The sequence below is a fragment of the Anopheles darlingi genome, chromosome 3, assembly GCF_943734745.1.
Source record: "Anopheles darlingi chromosome 3, idAnoDarlMG_H_01, whole genome shotgun sequence".
NCBI lineage: Eukaryota > Metazoa > Arthropoda > Insecta > Diptera > Culicidae > Anopheles > Anopheles darlingi.
In genome coordinates this window covers 13,519,759-13,537,610 of record NC_064875.1, presented here as the reverse complement: position 1 = coordinate 13,537,610, position 17,852 = coordinate 13,519,759, and the positions used below count along the sequence as shown (strand labels likewise).

The following is a 17,852-nucleotide window of genomic DNA, read 5'->3' as shown; positions in this document are numbered from 1 at the left end:
ACAGTCTGCCAGACCGGCAAACGGACCAGCCCCAGACACCCAGTGCCGGTGAATTAGGGAGCCGGAAATGGTTAGACGGAATGGTTCGGTTGGCTTGGTGCGCCCGGCTGAACGGATGTCTGATGTTGGCATTCATTGGCATTTGTGGCCCCCCCCCGGGCACCGACGAAGCAAAGTAGTACATTGAGTAGTACTAAAGGCGCACGAACCGACGGACCCGGACCGGGAGATGAGATGCAGAAATTAGCTACGGTATTCATTGCGTTCCCCCGGTTTTCGTGCTGTCACTCTCCTGCTCTGGTATGGGCTTTCAACCCCCACCCGGGTTCGGTTGCTCGTTTCATTCCCGAGGAGCACCCAAAAAGGAACAACTCGAGTTTCAATGCTCTGTGTGCGTGTGTGTGTGTGTGTGTGTGTGTGTATGTGTGTGTGTTGTTGGGTGGCAAATATGATGATGCTTACTATAGTGGTGCCCCGAGGCACCGTAGGCAGTGTGCGGGGTATGTAATAGCGATTATGGACGCTCTAGAGGTTAAAGGAATGTTTACGTTTATGATTTGCAACATTAATTCTTTATTTGCCCTGTCGTCTGCACATTCCAGCGTGTTTATTTGAGCAACAACTTTATCGGTTTGAGAACACTTGCTGCACATTGTGCGCTCCTTGGTTTCCATTTTCCATGCACCAAAGCGAGAGAGAGAGCGATAGAGAGAGAGCGTGAAAAATGTTTGCTTTCAAAGCGGGAAACTATTTGTTTCCACAACCCAAAACCGAAATTTGCACTTCCAGCGCAATTCCCAATCTGTCTCTGACTCTGACAGGACTCGCAATGCACCGCATTGATGGGCACCGTAACACGCTCCACCAACACACGGCACGTGCGCATGGAATTTGCTTGCATTGCCCTCTAGGTAGGCTGTGCGCTCAATCAATCACCGCCCCAAAAACCCATCGCCACCATTGCACCAGGACCGGAACTGCACCATCGGCGACCCACATATTCCGTGGGAAAACCGGGGCGGAGAGAGGGACTGGCTAATGCTAACCAGCTCCTGTTTACGCGCTCCCGAAGCCAAAGCGCTCATTAAACAACGCCATTCATTGTAAATCACTCGGCGTGGTCCCAGCAATGCCGGCAAGGGCTTCGTGATCCCGGCTGCCTAGGCCGCTGCCATGACGCAGATTATGTTGTCGTCTGCGCTCTGGTCGTCAGCCTGGCCCGGTGTTCGCAGACAGTCGGATCGGTTGTTCGGTTAAGCGCCATTCCACCGAGGGACCAAGGTGTTGTAGAGCCGCTGGAGAAGGGCTCTCCAGTACCGCGCGCGCGCGTGTGTGTGTGTATGCCGTTTGCATACCCAACGACTACGATGGCGATGACGACGACGATGACGACGAAGCTGCATAAACATCACGAGTCAAACCAGACAACAATTTAGCAAATTACAGCGAGCTTGCAATGCTTGCTCTCCAGGTCAGCTCTCACTCCCGCGACCCTCGCTCGCCGTTTCCGTTTTTCCACTGTCCCGAATGCTGCCGCCGAGGATTGCTAAACAGCAAACGGAAGGAGGGCGCTAGACGTTACGCACGATTTAGGCATGTGTGCATTCCGCCGACGGGAATCTGGAGCAATATTCGCTTTTGGAACGCAGAAAGAGAGCGCAGAATCCGCTGGTCACGGCCTGCTGCTGTGATGTAATCCCGCAATGGAATGCCCGGCGATTGCGTGGCATACCTTTTAAGGAGCTTGCAAGAACGTTTTGCGCCATCGGTTCTTGATTTTCGGCACCAAAGACCAACAGTCTGCACCTCCGCCTGCAGCAGTAAATTCAATTTTGCTTCTTCTTGCATTCCTCCCTCGGTGCTTTCCCACGAGTTGGCACATGTCACATTGCACATGTCACGGCAAACCCACCGTCGCATGCGTGACATGTGACGGTGGCGTCGAATCGAAAAGCCGCGACGCGACGCGTCGCTTTTCCAAAATGCGAACGCCACAAACACTGCACAGTGCCGCTGTTTGCGAAACTCCTGACCGAGCTTTCGTCACCCGGCAGCGGTGGCACGCAAGTTGAAATGTCAATCGCGGTAGGCATTGAGCACTTCCGCGTCCGAAGTGATCGCGCGCGCCGCTCCTGTCAACGCAGAATGGCGGTGTTTTATCAAAGCATGCTACGACGTAAAGCAGCTGCGTAAACCTCAGCGTGCCCAGCGTAGTCAATGGTGTATGTGTGGTTAAGTAACTTGTTGCAAGTCAAGCGGTTCGGTGCGAAGGTTTGTTCGCAGAAAAATGGTCAAGAGCTTTCGCGCAGGTCACTGAGCAGAAGTGTGTGACACACTCAACCCAAGCCGAGAAACACTCAAATGGATTGATGTGTGTATTTGGTTTACTCGAGCTCCCGAGAAGCTGCGCAACTCCTGGAGTAGATTCATGCTTTTTGATAAATGTTGTAATGTCGTTAAAGACAATGTCAACGCTAGCTGCAATTGGTCCTTGACATGTGCTCCCCCCTTTCCGGAAACAGCGTTTGCACCCCGATGACGTGCAAAACATAGTAATCCGCGATTACAAACCGGTGCCTAAGCTGATCGGGAATCCAATTGGTTTTTTAAAGATAAAAATTAACCGGAGCAATATTAAGCAACCATAGAAAGTAATTAATAATGCCAAAGTGTTCCCGTACTCGCTGGCGTGCAAGAGCAATTAAACGTAATAATCGCATCGCTTCCCTCCCGCTATCGCTATCGGTGCTTAAGCTTTTCCCATAATTGGATGATTGCAACGTACCAATGCGATGCAATATTGACACGTTTATGTTATAACTATGTATGTGTTTTTTTGTGTGTATCTATGTGTATGCAAATAAAGATTAGCTTCGCTCCACTTTGGCTAATTAAACAATGACGGCGACGCGACAATCACCTCATACTGGCCGGCTGGCGGACCTGTTCTATATCGCGCCATCGGAATTAGAATGAATTTTTGTTCGCAGAAAAACACTTTATTGAAAATTATGGCATTTGCCGTATTGCCACACACACAAACACACACACACACTCACACTCGAACTGCACCGGAATCCACTGCAATATCCAAACAAAACCCGAACCGGTACCGAACCCGCCGGCATGCGTTTGGCATTTCGCGGCGCGTTATAGAGCATCGCGGTCACCCCGCGTTTGATGATGATGATGATGATGATGATGGTAGGAAAAATAATTAAAATGTTTCCACGAACCACCCCAACCACCACCACCACGACGCTGACACCGGATCCCGGTGCAAAGGCCAAAAATTGCGCAAATTGTTTAAATTGATTCATTCCCGGGCCCCCGGCAGGCCCGGCATTTTCCGTGCTGCATTGATGCACTTCCGCAAACGCGTGCCAACAACAGGCGCTGGGATGAGGGCTGGCGGTGAATTTCGATTTTCCACCGGTTGCAAATCACCGGAAGTGGCCCCCTGGCGGGGGGAGGAGAGCGTGTGGTATGTTGACGACGTCACCGTTGCGGATTTTAACGCCGGTCCCTCGCCGCTGTCGCCAATGGGTATTTCGAGCGCCGGGAAAGCAGCTGCTACCGGAGTTACCGCTGAACGAATTCGCAGCATTCGGGTATTCGGGGCAAACTTTTCGCGTCTTTCGCAGCATAGGGGTGCATCCAGTGGTGCATTGGCTGGGGGAGGGCGCTGGAAATAGCACTGCGGAACATTTTTGATATTTCTTTGCCCGGGAGCTATTCCGTTTCGCGCGGTATTTAACTATCTAGCGATTGATGTTATGCTGGCTCTGCAATCGAATTATATTTAACAGAGACAGCTTGCTTTGTGAAACGTAAAAAAATCAAATTTTTAATCAAATGTTTGCTTTTCGGATCATTGGAAACATGATGCCTGTTAACCTATTGTTAGCTACTTATTATCATCTCTCACTTACAATCTCTTCAACAAAATGGAGCTTTACGTTGTTACAATCATCGGTTGATGCCCACCTGAAGAGAAACAACAAAACAGAAATAAATAATAATGCTTTAGGTAACCATCAAAGCAAACAGCGCTTTATGGGGGACTCGCACGGCGACGCGTTCAAAAGTCATCATTAACATATTCATTGGCTGTCATATCTTGCTAATGACATCATGCTCACAATCCAATCCACAATTTCTGCTGCCGCTCGTGTCACTTTCGTTCGGAAGCTTTCATTTTCGAACCCACACTAACCCTATTAACGTGTTCCCGGGGAGGTTGCCTTTGCTTGATTGGTGCTTTCCTTCCCGCGATCGCATCCAGCACAGCAAAGGCAGCAGTGACATGGACGTGACTAATGAACTTCCGGAATTTCGTTGATCGATGCGTCGAACGGAGTGACACGGTGTGGTGGGACGGGAGAGACGAAAGAGAGAGAGGGAAAAAATCTCGCTAAAGACAGGTTCACCGAAGCAGGACGCAACTGGAGATGCCACGAACGGTGGCGACCTAACGGTGATGTCTTCTGCCACAAACCATCGAGCGCCACCGAAATGACGATCCAATTTGCTCGATACACTACATTAACGTCAATTTAAGCTCTCAATTAGTGTCGGATCGGTGTCTGGCCGGAATTGTGGTAGCGCACGGGGCCATTACGAGCCATTATGTATTGTGTTGTTACGCGTGGCCAAGACCGTGCGCACGGGGTGGTAGGTCAGGAAGGACTCCCAAGGATGCAAAAGAAATGGCGAAGGGGCGGCTCCAATTGACAGCACTCTCCGTTCCCCCTTTTTTTCGTCGTGGCTGTCAGTAGAACGTTGTGGAAAAGGTGGAAATTCCAGGAGCTAGCAGGTTCATTATGTATTTATGTTGCTTTTGGTGAAAGGAAAACTACGCTATCCTGCTATCAAATTACTGGGATTATTCAGCCATTGTCATTACAATCCATCTTCTTGGATCGTCATGGATTAAGATGGACGTTTGGACGTTCGTGTCGCGTCAACTCTCGTCACTAAGAAAGCATTCCTTGGCATTCGACACCCAAGATATTCACCATCCTTTTGGCCAAGTTCCGGTGGCAAAAGAAAAAAAAACCGATCCCACGCTGAATAAACTCTTCTCCCCAGTCCCCGGAACCCCGATGTTTGGCCACATCGAATCGCACTGAAAGCAAACGAAACGTCAAACGTCAAATCTGTTCTGAAAGACAGACGAACCCCCCCGGCCTGGGGCTCGGGCAACAGGGAATTGTTCTCGGCTTACTACGGATCAAATATGGCTGGGTAAATGTTGGGATTACAAATATTGAACCAGAATCTTCTTCGATTCTTCGCCTCGAGCACTGCGAGCACAGTTTTGCACAGTGAGCGAAAGGTTCGAGAGCTGGTTCGAGATGAAACCACCTTTTTATCCGAACGACAATTCACCACCGAGCGTCATCGCCATCGATCGCCATCACGTGAATGATTTGCATCCGCCGGCTGACTGGCTAACTGACACTCCTGACTTTTCTTCCTTTTCTTCCATTTTCTTCCCGCATGTGCTCCGTTCTCTATTGATTTATCCCCGTGCCATCGCTCATCGCTCATAGTTCTAACCGTTTTTTTCCCTACTTCTCGCTTTGCTGGAGTGGCGTTAGGTTGACGTGACTCTTGTCCATCAACCAGCTGGCAGTTGCGCTGAGTGGTTGGTGAGCACGCCGAGAAGAACAAAAAAAACCACGCAATACATTCCGGAGCGCGATGCTTGACGATGCTTCATTTGCAGGAATAGTCGATACAGAGTGGTGGTAGAATATTTAAACTGCGAGTGCTTTTCACATTTTTCATGCATTGCCATCTATCTGAAGGGCTGCTACAGTGTGCTGAGCTGCTGGGGGATGAGTCAACACAATTTGACTCGTCAGCTGCTGGGGGACTCCAATCGCGACATAGTATTGTGCAAATATGGGATGAGTGTGCAGTGCGACAGATAACCTATAGCAGCCGGACCGGACTGATTGTTTGTTTAACAGAGTAGATATTGAGAGAAATTGCAATTGTAATATACCATACGGGCTCTTGGTTCGAAATTGATTAATTATATTAGATTCTTGCAGTTGGGCTTTAAATAGTTGGAATACAATTTTAATTCAAGTGCACAAGAATGCCTTTGTTCCAATGGAATCATGTTTGCTGGATTCAGCAACCAATTAATTAGTGACTACATTTGGTGCTTTGGTATTTGGTTTCGTATGCGCTTTGATCATAAACGCCATAAACAATGAAACATTAATCATACATTGGAGCCGTACCGTGCAGCAGCACAGCAGCACATTACACGCAGACCAAATGCACTATCGTTCCGTATCATAATGAGCCGAGCGTCAACATTCACATTCTAATTGAATTCATCCATTCGCTCGTCCCACTAATGCAAGCTTAGTGCGAACACCAAACTCGTCTCATCAGCCCAGCGCAACCCGAACGACCTTTCCGAGGGCATAACATTGTCACTCACACACGTGGCACGCCCTCAATCATCGCCCTTTTGCCGAACATCTCCCCTCAGAAGCCTGTGATGTTGCGACGTTTTGATGCGGTGTCAAGATAAAACCATAAGACCGAGACCTCTGTCTGTGTGCGCGCATCCGTTTCTCCGAAGACGCAGTACTTCAACCCACAACAGTACGGGAATGGAAGCCAAGAATGACACCGTGACCGCCTCCGGCACATTACGGATTGATGGTGATGCAAAAACGCAAACGAAACGAAACGAAACGGAAAAAAAAGCTCATAAATTAACTCATCATGCGGTCGGTGACGTAATGGCGGTTCCAGTGCCAGCACCAGCACATCCGTCCACCAACTTCTAGTACAGCACGTGCCTTGAGATCGTTCTTCAAATTACCTCATTGAAGTTTGCCCCCTTTTTTCGGGGTCGAATCCCGCCCGGATGGGGCCACCGGACTGACTGGGGTGGAGTGGAGGAGGCCACATCATAAATCAATCACCCCAAAGCGCCCCAGCGTCCGGATATCACGGATCCTTCATGACCTGATCGACGATGAAGTCGTAACGCGCCAGTTGTCAGAACGCGAACCGTTGGACGTTCTCGACCTCTGGCCCCACGCCCGTGGCCGTGCCGTGCCGTGGCGTGTACGCCTCCTTTAATGCCCTTCTTTGGGTGACCATGGCGCGCTGTCCGTAACGCCACATAACGCAATTGGTTGGCGGTTACTACGCCACAAAGATGCCTCATCATTCTGCGTCATCTCCGTTGCCACAACCGAAGCACCGGGATACAATTCCGTGACACATCGTGCCCAAAAAAGGGAGACATTGGATTACGGCGTAAATCCTGATGTCTTCCGGTGGCAGAGAAAAAAGTACCACACCATCGCCTTCGGTCAATTCTAATCCCTTCTCGGGAACATGCCAAGATGCTGCGATGGGGTGGTTGGTGGATCCATTGTCTCACCCGTTGGCGTTGGCGTTGGCGCTGGCGTGGTCATCCCAGTCGCGCGCCCAGACAATGAAATTAAGATTAATGAGTTGCGATAATGAAATCAGTAGCGACGAGCGCGGGAAAACGACACGATGGTCAACACCTTCTATGCTGCGTGGCTATGCTACGATGCGATGGTGAGAGATGGTCATTGCATTGCGCATCATTGCGCGAATCTCATCGGGAGGAAATTAATTACCACCACTGCCACCATCAACCGCTTCTTCGCAACAAGCTCGATTACATGTCGCTGTATTTGGGAATTGCGTCCCAATTCTGGGGTTGCTACGGAATTCTGGTGTTGGGAGTGAGCAGTCTTCGAAGTCAGTGTCACAAGCTCCCAAGTGGCCGCGTATTTGTGATGAGCTTTCGTGCCTGACGTCATATTTTTTGCGACGATAACACACGTCAGACGTGTTTGTCGATGGAAACAGAGAATGTTTTCTCTCCCAAAAAGCCGCAAACATTCCCAGAAAGAAGCGACCGGCCTCCCCTAAAACAAAAACAAAAAGTGCATCCATGATGCAATTTCGGTGCCGGTCACACACCCAAAAGCCCACCCACCGCAGCGGGCTCGAGAGCGCTCGGTGCCTTTTAACGCCTCGCTACGTGCGGTTACAACAATTAGCGGTTGTCGTAACTCTCTACGGCACGGACTACGGCGCATGAAGACTGCCAGGGGCTTGTTCTCACTCTCTGTGCACTTGGCCGCGTTTCGTGCCACGGGAAATCAGCGCGAGCCATCGCGCAGCAAACCGAAAACCTACTGCTTAACGGTGGCCGCCACCGCAGGGCGTTGTGCACTGTTTGTAATTAATTAAACAACAGTAACCAACGGAAAGGAAAAAGAAGGAGGTTGGCCACAGAAGAAACGGCCACCAACAGCATTTATGATTAACGACCCCAAAAAACGGGCGGAAAACCCGGCTGTTTGCTTGCATGTCTGCGCCACGTGGGCGCACGCCCTGAGATGAGATGCGAGAGTGTTCACGCCGGAAAGGCCTTCATTTGCCTGCTTATTGTTACGTTGGCGTGCCCGCTGCTTTTGTGTATCACTCAATTGTTGTTGTTACAGTTGATTCCCTCATGCCTGAGCATAGAGAGGTGAGAAACTTATCAAGCCCCCAACTCAGGGTGCTGCTGCTCGTGATCTTGACGTGTTGCTGCCGTGATTTATATGTTTTGCTTTCTATTGTTTTTTCAACGAAGTTTGTGGCACTCCAAAAGGCACGCCCAACCCGTCACCGGCGTCCGCGCTTTCAAGCGGATTTTCGGGCCAGGAGTGAGGCCCTTCAAAAACGTCATTAAATTCGCCCCCTTCGGCCTGCCCAACCCCCGTTTCTGCCTTCTTTATGTAACAACCCAACTGCAACTGCAACTGCAACCGCACTGCGCAATTGTGTGCAACGTGGTGCATAATTCATTTTACCGGTCGACCACTCTTTTGGGCCGTAAAGAGGGCCCTTTTTTTTTAGCTAGAGGGCTTTTCTTACGTCGTCGCTCCTGAAGTGCACTTTCTGGCGCTTGATGCGAGCACCTTTCGAGCGAGAAGGTGTTGTGAAGGGTGGTTTGAAGATTTGAATACGATGCGGCACCAACGACAGAAGGTGAAGGAGAAGAGCCCTCGAACAAAACGAAGGGTTGGAATGTCTCCCAAGTCATCAGACGTCAGACATCAACCCAACCACGATGACAGCGTGACAGCAGCGAGTCTTCTGCATCATCTACAAAGAAGCATCAGAACCGCCATCTTCAAGAGACGACATCTGCTTAAACTGCAGGCCTCATAGCAGGCCGTGCGCTGGACGTTAAAATGTTTTGAAGAACACTCTCGCTAACACTGACTCGCTAACAATTGCTGCATTTCATCAATAATTCAGCACAAAAATGACCCCAACACTAGAGTAGAGTGCGAGAAAGAAACGGCTAGTACCTTTAAATGTCAAACGCCATCGGCTGTCGGTGATTGACCACCATGTTGATGGGCGAGGAGGCTTCCGCCGCTCATCTCCAGTCCAGTGATTGATAAACGTCCAACCGATCAATCAATTTGATGTGATTCCCGGAAAAATCGCTCCACCAAAGTGACGAGCAAACAGCAACGCACCGGACTCCACTGTTTGCACGTCACTTGCTGACGTTTATTTACCGATTAGAAAAGTTAATTTTAAGCCCGATTAGCTAATGGTCGCTTGGTTAGTGTGAGTGTGTGTGAATCGTATCGTTGCATAATTGATTAGGTGGTGCCGCAATGGTGCCGCAATGATGAATAATTACATCCAACACGGCGTACTGTAGTACATTGATGAACTGTACTGCTCGCGGCGATTTTTTTGTGGTCGCAGGCCGGTGCAAAAAGTAATCTACAACATTGTTTTTTTTTTGCGTAGCCCACTAACCCAGAGTAACGCACAGCACGTACAGTAACACACTTTATGGAGGGAGCGAAAAACAAGGTAGAATGCCCCCTTCAGGGTGCTAAAGCTGCTCCCTAACAGTGCCAGGATGTGTCTACTAACCAATAATGAAGGACATAAACTGGAACACATTAATTGATTCGATGTTCTTGGAACCGAAACCTTCCATCCATCAACGCCGCACGGAACACGGAAGTCGATCGACGGATCGACCGATCGTTCGCTCAAACCTTAAACGCAATTGCCTTTTGTGGAGTGGCGGGACCGAAATTCGAATGGTTTGACCGCCAAAAAATGTGTACCCGAACGCCGCAAACGAATATAACGCTCTAGCTAAACCGATCGAATTATGGAAGAAACAATAAATCGAAATCACTTCCCATTGGGGGTGCTGCCAGCAAGCCCTGGGATTTACGGCCGTCATTCCTAGATTTTAATAACCAACGTGACTGACCACCGAACACCGCCAATGATGCCTCCCGATACCACGCTCATCGTGGATCAATAAAGCATCCAATAATCCAACCCCTCCGAAAACAGTGAACGCCATTTGACTTCCGAACTCTGCATCCAATAAACACCAGCAGAGGTGAGGAGAGCACTACAATCGGTGGGATCGCAAACACCCTCTCCGGCACATACACCTTTAATCCGTCGCTCGCAGGTGATTAGTAATGGACGAGCTTCCGTCATCGTCGATCGCGCGGTTTAATGAGAATACCTCACTTAGAAGGAGGGGATTTAGTTTTTTTTTTATCACTTTACAATGTAAGATTGGTCGCACCTCGGCCTCGGCGTTTTCCAGCAGCCGCAAGCGCAACCGTCTTTGACGGAAGCGAATGGAACCGTTTAGTTCGCCTGTTTGAGGACGGCGCTCGACGGCGCAAGAAGCTTCTGCAACGATGGGCGCGCGAATGCCGCGCCGCTGAAGACGAAGAAGGAATTCCAAAAGCACCGATCACCGATTTGTACACACTCGTAATTGTGAATTTAGTGTCGGTTGCACCGCCACGCCAAGTCACGCTTCGGTTGCACGAGTCCGCCACCTCCGTTCAATCGTTTCCGCAACTTTCGATTTTGTTTGCTCGCGTCCGCGTGCGCGGTCTGTTGATTTGACGTTCTTTCGTCATATAACGTTAATTAAAGGCGCGGTATGGCGTTGCTGCTGGCTGGCTTCACTAGCTTCTAGGTTGCTTTGGAAGTGAAGCCGTGTCATTAGCTATGTTGGTCCATTTTTGTGTCTTTGTGTAACTGTTATGCATATGAATGATCGGTGAGCAGTGGGTGGTCAGCATTCGAGAATACACCTCGAGTCGATTTCTCTAAGACGCTCTGTCTCTCTGTCAGTCCAAAGAATCAACTCCAATGGACAAAAGTCATCGCCTTGAGTTGCAAAATGTTGGAAAACTTTTTCCCTCGACCGACCGGCGACCTAAACCTGAAGCAATCGAGCCTGAATTGAGCAGCACACTGTGCAATGCTGCAGCATAGCCGTTGTTGATCCTTAAGCAAACATACCTTCAGATACTTCAGCCCAAGCCGTCGATTTCTATTGATATGTAAAACAATCTCTCAGAGTAGCTACTACAGATGCCAGCTGCATAAAAGGACGTTTTGCACCGAGTTGCGGAGCACAATCGAAGGCACTGAGGAGCCACTTCGTGTTTAAGAAAAGCCCAAAAACCAAGACGCAATATTGGTTGACCTTACTCAAAGCGACCGATCACCTCAAGTGTCTTGGGTCCATTGAGCCACTTACAGTTTCATTTCGAATCAACTTCAAACTAACGTCGATTCGGATCGAACGAGTACTTTCAGCTGATCCCATCCCAAGTAATCTGGCTGACAGGTTGTGTTCGAATTGCCCGAAACTCATCTCATTCCAGTGACCACCTGTGGTGAGAAGAGCCTAAAAGTAGCTCGAAAGTCTAGCTCCTCAAGTGAAATGTGATTTGTTCCCATTAGAAACGTCCCTATAGACAATGGGAAGGGTCTAGGGGTGGCTATCATAAGCGAAAGGAATGAATGGGACCCAGTGACCCGATGAATCACAATCACTCCCGCCAGGGGTTTGGTCTCTCGATCCCGACCCCCATCCCTCTTGGAATGCCACTTCCAGGGTCATAAATTAGATCCACCAGGGCGCCCTTCACCACCACGCCGCGGACTTCGACCCGATCGGATCGGAGCAATAATGGAACCGCACCTTCGACACGAGCCCAAAGCCCCCGGTGTGAGGGCGCGTTAAATAGTGGTTCACTCCTGCTTGACCCCCTTTTTTCTGTTTCGATAGACTCCACGCGCCGCGCCGCTTCGAGGACCAACTATTCCTCCGAAGTCCGAATCGAATAATGGGTCCTCGAACGAACGGACCCCCCCTTGGACCCGGTTAATGCATTTTTTCTTCTTTTTTTCTATTTTCGAGAATGGAACGACGCGACGCGCGTGCCATATGACTCATGGCATTGGGCAGAGGGCCAACCGCGGGGCTTTGCAATCTGTAGCGAGTGATCGAGCGAAGGAGGAGAGCCTCTCTTGGCCTCGGTGCGTCTCACTAGGGCGCAATCCATGTGTACCACCCATCCACCCACCCACCGACTGGCACCGACGTCGATCGTGTCAAGCGTCGTGGCCGCTCCAGAGACACCAGATGCTGAACGCTGCACACCGGTGGCCACCGCCGTGACCGCGTAAATTAATTTACAACCTTTACAATCAAACCGAGGCACCGAGGCACCGAGGCAATTTGAATGCATCCCTTACCGAGGGGGGGGAGGGTGGCCAGAGGAACGCCAAATTGTGCCACGGTTCTTCACGATTCTCTCTCCCCCCCTGAAATCCGTCTAGTCAAATCGAGCCAGCTGCCATGGCGCGAGGCCCTCTGCAATGACAATTTGCAGTCAGCTCCGCCAAGGGTACCAAGAGTGAAGTGGTGGTGCTGGTGGTGGCAGTGAAGAGGGACAAGTAGAACCAACTTCACAACCGCATTTCCCCCCCCCCCGCCGGGGGCCAGGTGGATCTTATGCCAGAGGAGAAACACTTAAAGCCACACGATGCCTGAGTAGTGATGGGCTACTCTGATGCGCTACTCTGGACGGAGCCATTTTGACTTAATGAATAGGCAAATCACAGTTGGCCTGGCCTGGTCGTGCTGCTTAGCGGATGCTGATTTGACTTTAAATGCGTCTTCAGCGAGGGGCGAGCCTTTGTTTCGTGACGCGGGCTCGCGTTTTGTGCATTGACGCCACGATGGGAACGAACCGCACCACCCGGTTGATTTAGCTCAGGTTCATGAAGGTCTTTAAAAGCCTTTTTTTTTTGGCTAACCAAACAAACCAAAGCTCAATCATAAAAGCATTGTAAATACGACTAATAATGTTCCACCGGCAGCATTTGTTCCGCAGCCGTTCCGCTCACGCATTTCAATGATGCTTCTCCATTTTATGCACTTTTGTGCACGGTTACACCCTACAGAACTGAATAATTATGGATGGGAGATGAAGGTTTAAGTTTTAAAAAATAGAATCTATTTATTTGTTAATCGTTTCAAATAAGAACGGGATTAGAATTGAAGGTTGGAACACTCTGAAGGCTGGAACAAGACTGAAGATTGGCTGACCATCCGGACTGGACACACCGGGATGCACCATCGTGGCGGCCACGTGACGCGGGGCCGCTCCGGTTTCGTTGCTCGTGGGAACCGCGGCGTCAATGTTGTGTCTTGGCTTGTGTCCGCTCCGGTTTCGTCGCTGCATCGATGTGGCGTCTTGGCATGTGTCCGCTCCGGTTTCGTCGCTGCATCGATGTGGCGGGTTGGCGTGTGACCGCTCCGGTTTCGTCGCTGGGAGCCGTCGCTGCGTCGGCACATGTGTAGGCTGACCTTGGAACCGCTGTGTCGATGTGGCGACTTGGCTTATGCGTCGGCACATAACTTTATGCGTCGGCACATAACTTCCCCCCTGTTAGATTGGAGCGTCTCGATCCAATTCTGGTTTTACCGTAATGGTGACTTTTCTTCGTAGGTTGTTAATTTTTACAATGAGGCACCATGCAGTTATGATAATTGCCATGCTTATTATGGTAAAACTTGTAGCCTGATGAGCAATTATGGTCCTGTTGGTTTTTGTTAATTCACGGATTTTGTCCCTGTTGCTGATGTGGAGGTACGTTGTGTTTTGGAAGGCATCCAGGTGAATTTTCTTGGTCTCTATTTGGATTGAGTTAAGTGGTATGATATTAGGTTGCTCTTCAGATTGCATCTGTTTGTTTTCGTATTTAATGCCGTTGACGGACACTGTGCAATTTCTGAAGCCTACTAGAAATGTACCACTAAGGTTTCTGTTGCCAAATTCGCATGTGTTTTCCAGGATTGCTGTTTCAGCGTTCTTTATAAGTATCCCGTAGTTTTCTATATTCGCGACTTCCATATTATTGTCGTGGTGTGTCGTGACACATCTACTGGGATTGGCTCGTAGCAATTGGTGTTCACATTGGTTGCCTGTGATATTTTGTAGGTCGGTTAATTTTAGGATGTATTCTTTTTCGATTCTGTTGAATTTGCCGACCAGGTATGATTCCTGTTTGTTGATGACAACATATTTCGATAGTGTTTGTATTACTGCCTGATTCTTAGGGATTGGCTCGATTCTTAGCAAGGAGTAGTTTCCGTTTCTCAGTTTCGGTATTTTTACCAACAATTGTATCTCTTGACCTTTATGAATTGCTCTTGGCTCCAAATATTGGTATGCTTGGTCATAGCTGCTTATTTGAATGCCTTCTTTTACTAGTATGTTTATAATGAAGTCCATTTCGGACGGGAAAAGTAATGCTTTTGACAGCATTCCTAGTTTTGCTAGCTGCACCGATTCGAATATTATGTTCATTTGTTCTCTAACATTGTCGAGGCCAAAAATGACGTTATGTAGATGGAGTTTTTGTTGAAGTGCGTTAAGATCGTTGGTGTAAAATCCAGACTGTCGGATGAAATCATGGATTTCTTTCGCTTGACTTCTTGCTGCTTGTGTTATGTTGTTTATGCGTTTTTCAAATTCTTCGTTGATGGTGATTTGTACGTTATTTCCGATTATTAATTTGTTAGTAGATTCGCGTAACGCATCGAATTTGTCAGTTATTTCTAGATAGTCGTTATGATCTAAATTTCCTGTGATTGCCTTGACAACTGATCCTAAGATATCAATAGATCTTTTGGATTTTGTGGCTATTGGTTTAAAGTTTAGGAACATCGAATATGTTTGATCGTATCTATGTTTCAGGATATTTCTGATGTCTGACAATTGGTTGTACTCTTGCGGAATGTCCGAATGATTTCTAATTGTATCCAATTTTTCATCTAACTCGAAAATGATCGTTTTGTATTGCTTTACTACTGCTTCGTACTTGTTTATGTTGATTTTGTGGGTTACAAGGTGGTAATCCTCAATAATTCGTGCGTTTCCTAGTGTCATGGCGAACATTCCAGGGTTTTTACTTAGGTCCTGAATGTCGAGATGGGAACTTTTGATTTCTTTACATAACATTAAAGATACTAAAAGTAGTATTGTTTTCATCTTTGTTCTCCTTTACTTTATCCTAAAATGAGATAATTAAGTAAAATGAATTGTTGAGTGTTAGACTATAAAAAGAGTGAGGTGAAATCATTTATAACCTTGGTATTTTTCTTTTACGCTTAAGCTTAGATTTGTGAATTTTCCTGTTTTTGTCATCGATTATTTGAATATTTTTGTTTTCTTTGACTTTTGCTTCCTTATAACGTTCTTGGTGTTTTAAGTTATTTCTATTTCTGATAAAGACGGTCTCGTCTGTGTCAAATTGTTGGGGATCTTCTCTATTCTTGTTGGTTTTTTCTAACTCCTTGATTTTCCTGATTTTTGTTTGTTCGTAGAATTTTTTGTAAAATTTCTCTTTCTTTTCGATTCGTTCGTCTAGATTCTCTGGAATCGATTCTTCGTTGCGGAAGCCTAAGAAAAGTTCTTTTGGGGTTACATTTGTTTGCGAGTGTATAGAATCATTATAGATAGCTATTGCCAGGTTGATCTTCCCGGTTTCAGAGAGGTCTTTTGTGGATTCTTTGTTGCTCAGGATGTTATGTAGTTCTCTAAGGGTTCTATGTACGATTTCTACTGTTCCGTTTGATGTTGATTGACCTACACTTGTGTAGTGGTATTGTATGTCGCGGTCTTCTAGAAATTCCTTGACCATTGAAGAGGTGAAAGAGGCTTCTTGATCCATAATTAATAAAGAAGGTTTGCCAATGTTTGCTAGGTAATATGTAATGGCATTGATGATATGAACTGTGTTACGAGTTCTTATTGGTATCGAAGTTGCTAATCTTGAGAATTTGTCACAAAATGTGAGGTAGTGTTTCTCTTTGATTATGAATATGTCCATGTGAACGATTTCTAATGGTTTGGATGGGGTTTCCGTACCTAAAAATTTCAGTTTATAAGGGTGTCGTTCATATTTAGATTTTTGACATAGTTTGCATAGATTGATGACTTTAGTAATTTTTGATTTCATTTTTGGGAAAAAATATTTTAGTGAAATATGTTTCTGTGTTTCTACAATTCCTCTGTGGTTGGAATTATGTTTAGTTTGAATAATCTGATCCTGTTCGTCATCTTCGGAGATGTCAATAAGTATTTTTTCTGTCCATAGGATTTTGATAGATTTTGCTCGTGAAAAGTAATTTTTGTAAATAATTTGAAGAGTTTGCAATATTTCTTTGCTACAATACAATCCATTAACGTGATTTGGAGATGTTTCTTCTTTGAGGATGTTTATTAACACACCAGGACTGAATACAAGTCTTTTGATAGTTGTCCTATGATAATTTGGAAAAATTGTTTCAAATTGACGACTATCCTCGTGTGATTTTATTAAGACAAGTTGATGTCGAAATTCGTTGAGGGGTTTTAGGGTACTTTTAATAAAATCATTATCATCGGTATCAGCACTGTGTTGTGTCATATCATCATCAGTTGAATTGTTATTTATTTCAAGGGTTTCGGATGATGTTAGTGTGTTAGTGGTTAGTTGGGTTAGCGGGTTAGTGATTAGTTGGTTATCCGGCATGCGTGAAAGTGCATCAGCATTGTTATTTAGTATGCCTTTTTTGTAGGTTATATCGAATTCAAATTCTTCAAGTGTTAGTTTCCAATTAAGTAATTTTCTGTTGAGATCATTTTTCTGTCTCAACCAGACAAGTGGTTTGTGGTCCGTTCTGATATCGAATTTTCTTCCGTATAAGTAAGGTCTAAAATGTTTAGTTGACCAGATTATGGCTAAAAGTTCTTTTTCCGTAGCGGAGTATCGGCACTCTGTTTCGTTTAATGTTCTTGAAGCGTAGCAAATTGGGTGCTCCTTTCCATCTTCGAATTTTTGAGAAAGTACCGCTCCTAATGCAAAGTCACTTGCATCTGTTTCTAAAATGAACTTTTTCTCAAAGTCGGGGTATTTAAGAATGGGATCTGTTGTTAGTAATGTCTTGCATTCTTCGAAGCATGTTATGAATTCGTTATCGTGTATTATTCTAGCATCTTTTTTTAAGCATTTTGTTAGTGGTTTGGTTAATTTTGCGAAGTCTTTAATAAATTTTCGGTAATACCCGAGAATTCCGAGGAATTCTTTTATTTGTTTGGCGGTTTTTGGAATGGGCCAGTTAAGAATTTTGTCGATTTTGTTAGGGTTAGGTTTGATTCCATTTTCCGTTACAATGTGTCCAAGAAATTCGCATTCACGTTGAAGAAATTCGCATTTATCCAGTTGTATCTTTAGATTTGCTTTTGTTAGTTTTTTCAGCACTTTGTCGAGATTTTCCAAATGTTGTTGTAATGAGCTGCCGAAAATAATTATGTCGTCTAGATAGACTAGGCAACATGAACCGATTAGTTCATTCAGAATGCTGTTCATAGCTCTTTGGAAGGTTGCCGGGGCGTTTTTTAGTCCGAAAGGCATTCTGATAAATT

At 46.8% G+C, this 17,852-nt stretch overlaps 2 protein-coding genes across 5 annotated transcripts in view; both read right to left on the bottom strand.

Moving 5' to 3' along the window:
- Positions 1–17,852, bottom strand: part of LOC125958260 (titin) — a 126,439-nt gene that overhangs the window by 92,515 nt on the left and 16,072 nt on the right. The window lies entirely within an intron of this gene.
- On the bottom strand, positions 13,365–15,022 carry LOC125958282 (uncharacterized). Its single transcript, XM_049691532.1, has one exon. The coding sequence runs from the start codon at positions 14,748–14,750 to the stop codon at positions 13,830–13,832; it is 921 nt and encodes a 306-aa protein (XP_049547489.1). The 5' UTR covers positions 14,751–15,022; the 3' UTR covers positions 13,365–13,829.

Bases quoted from the DNA above. Each gene is read 5' to 3' on its own strand.
- LOC125958282 (XM_049691532.1), bottom strand. From the start codon at position 14,750: ATGAACATAATATTCGAATCGGTGCAGCTAGCAAAACTAGGAATGCTG.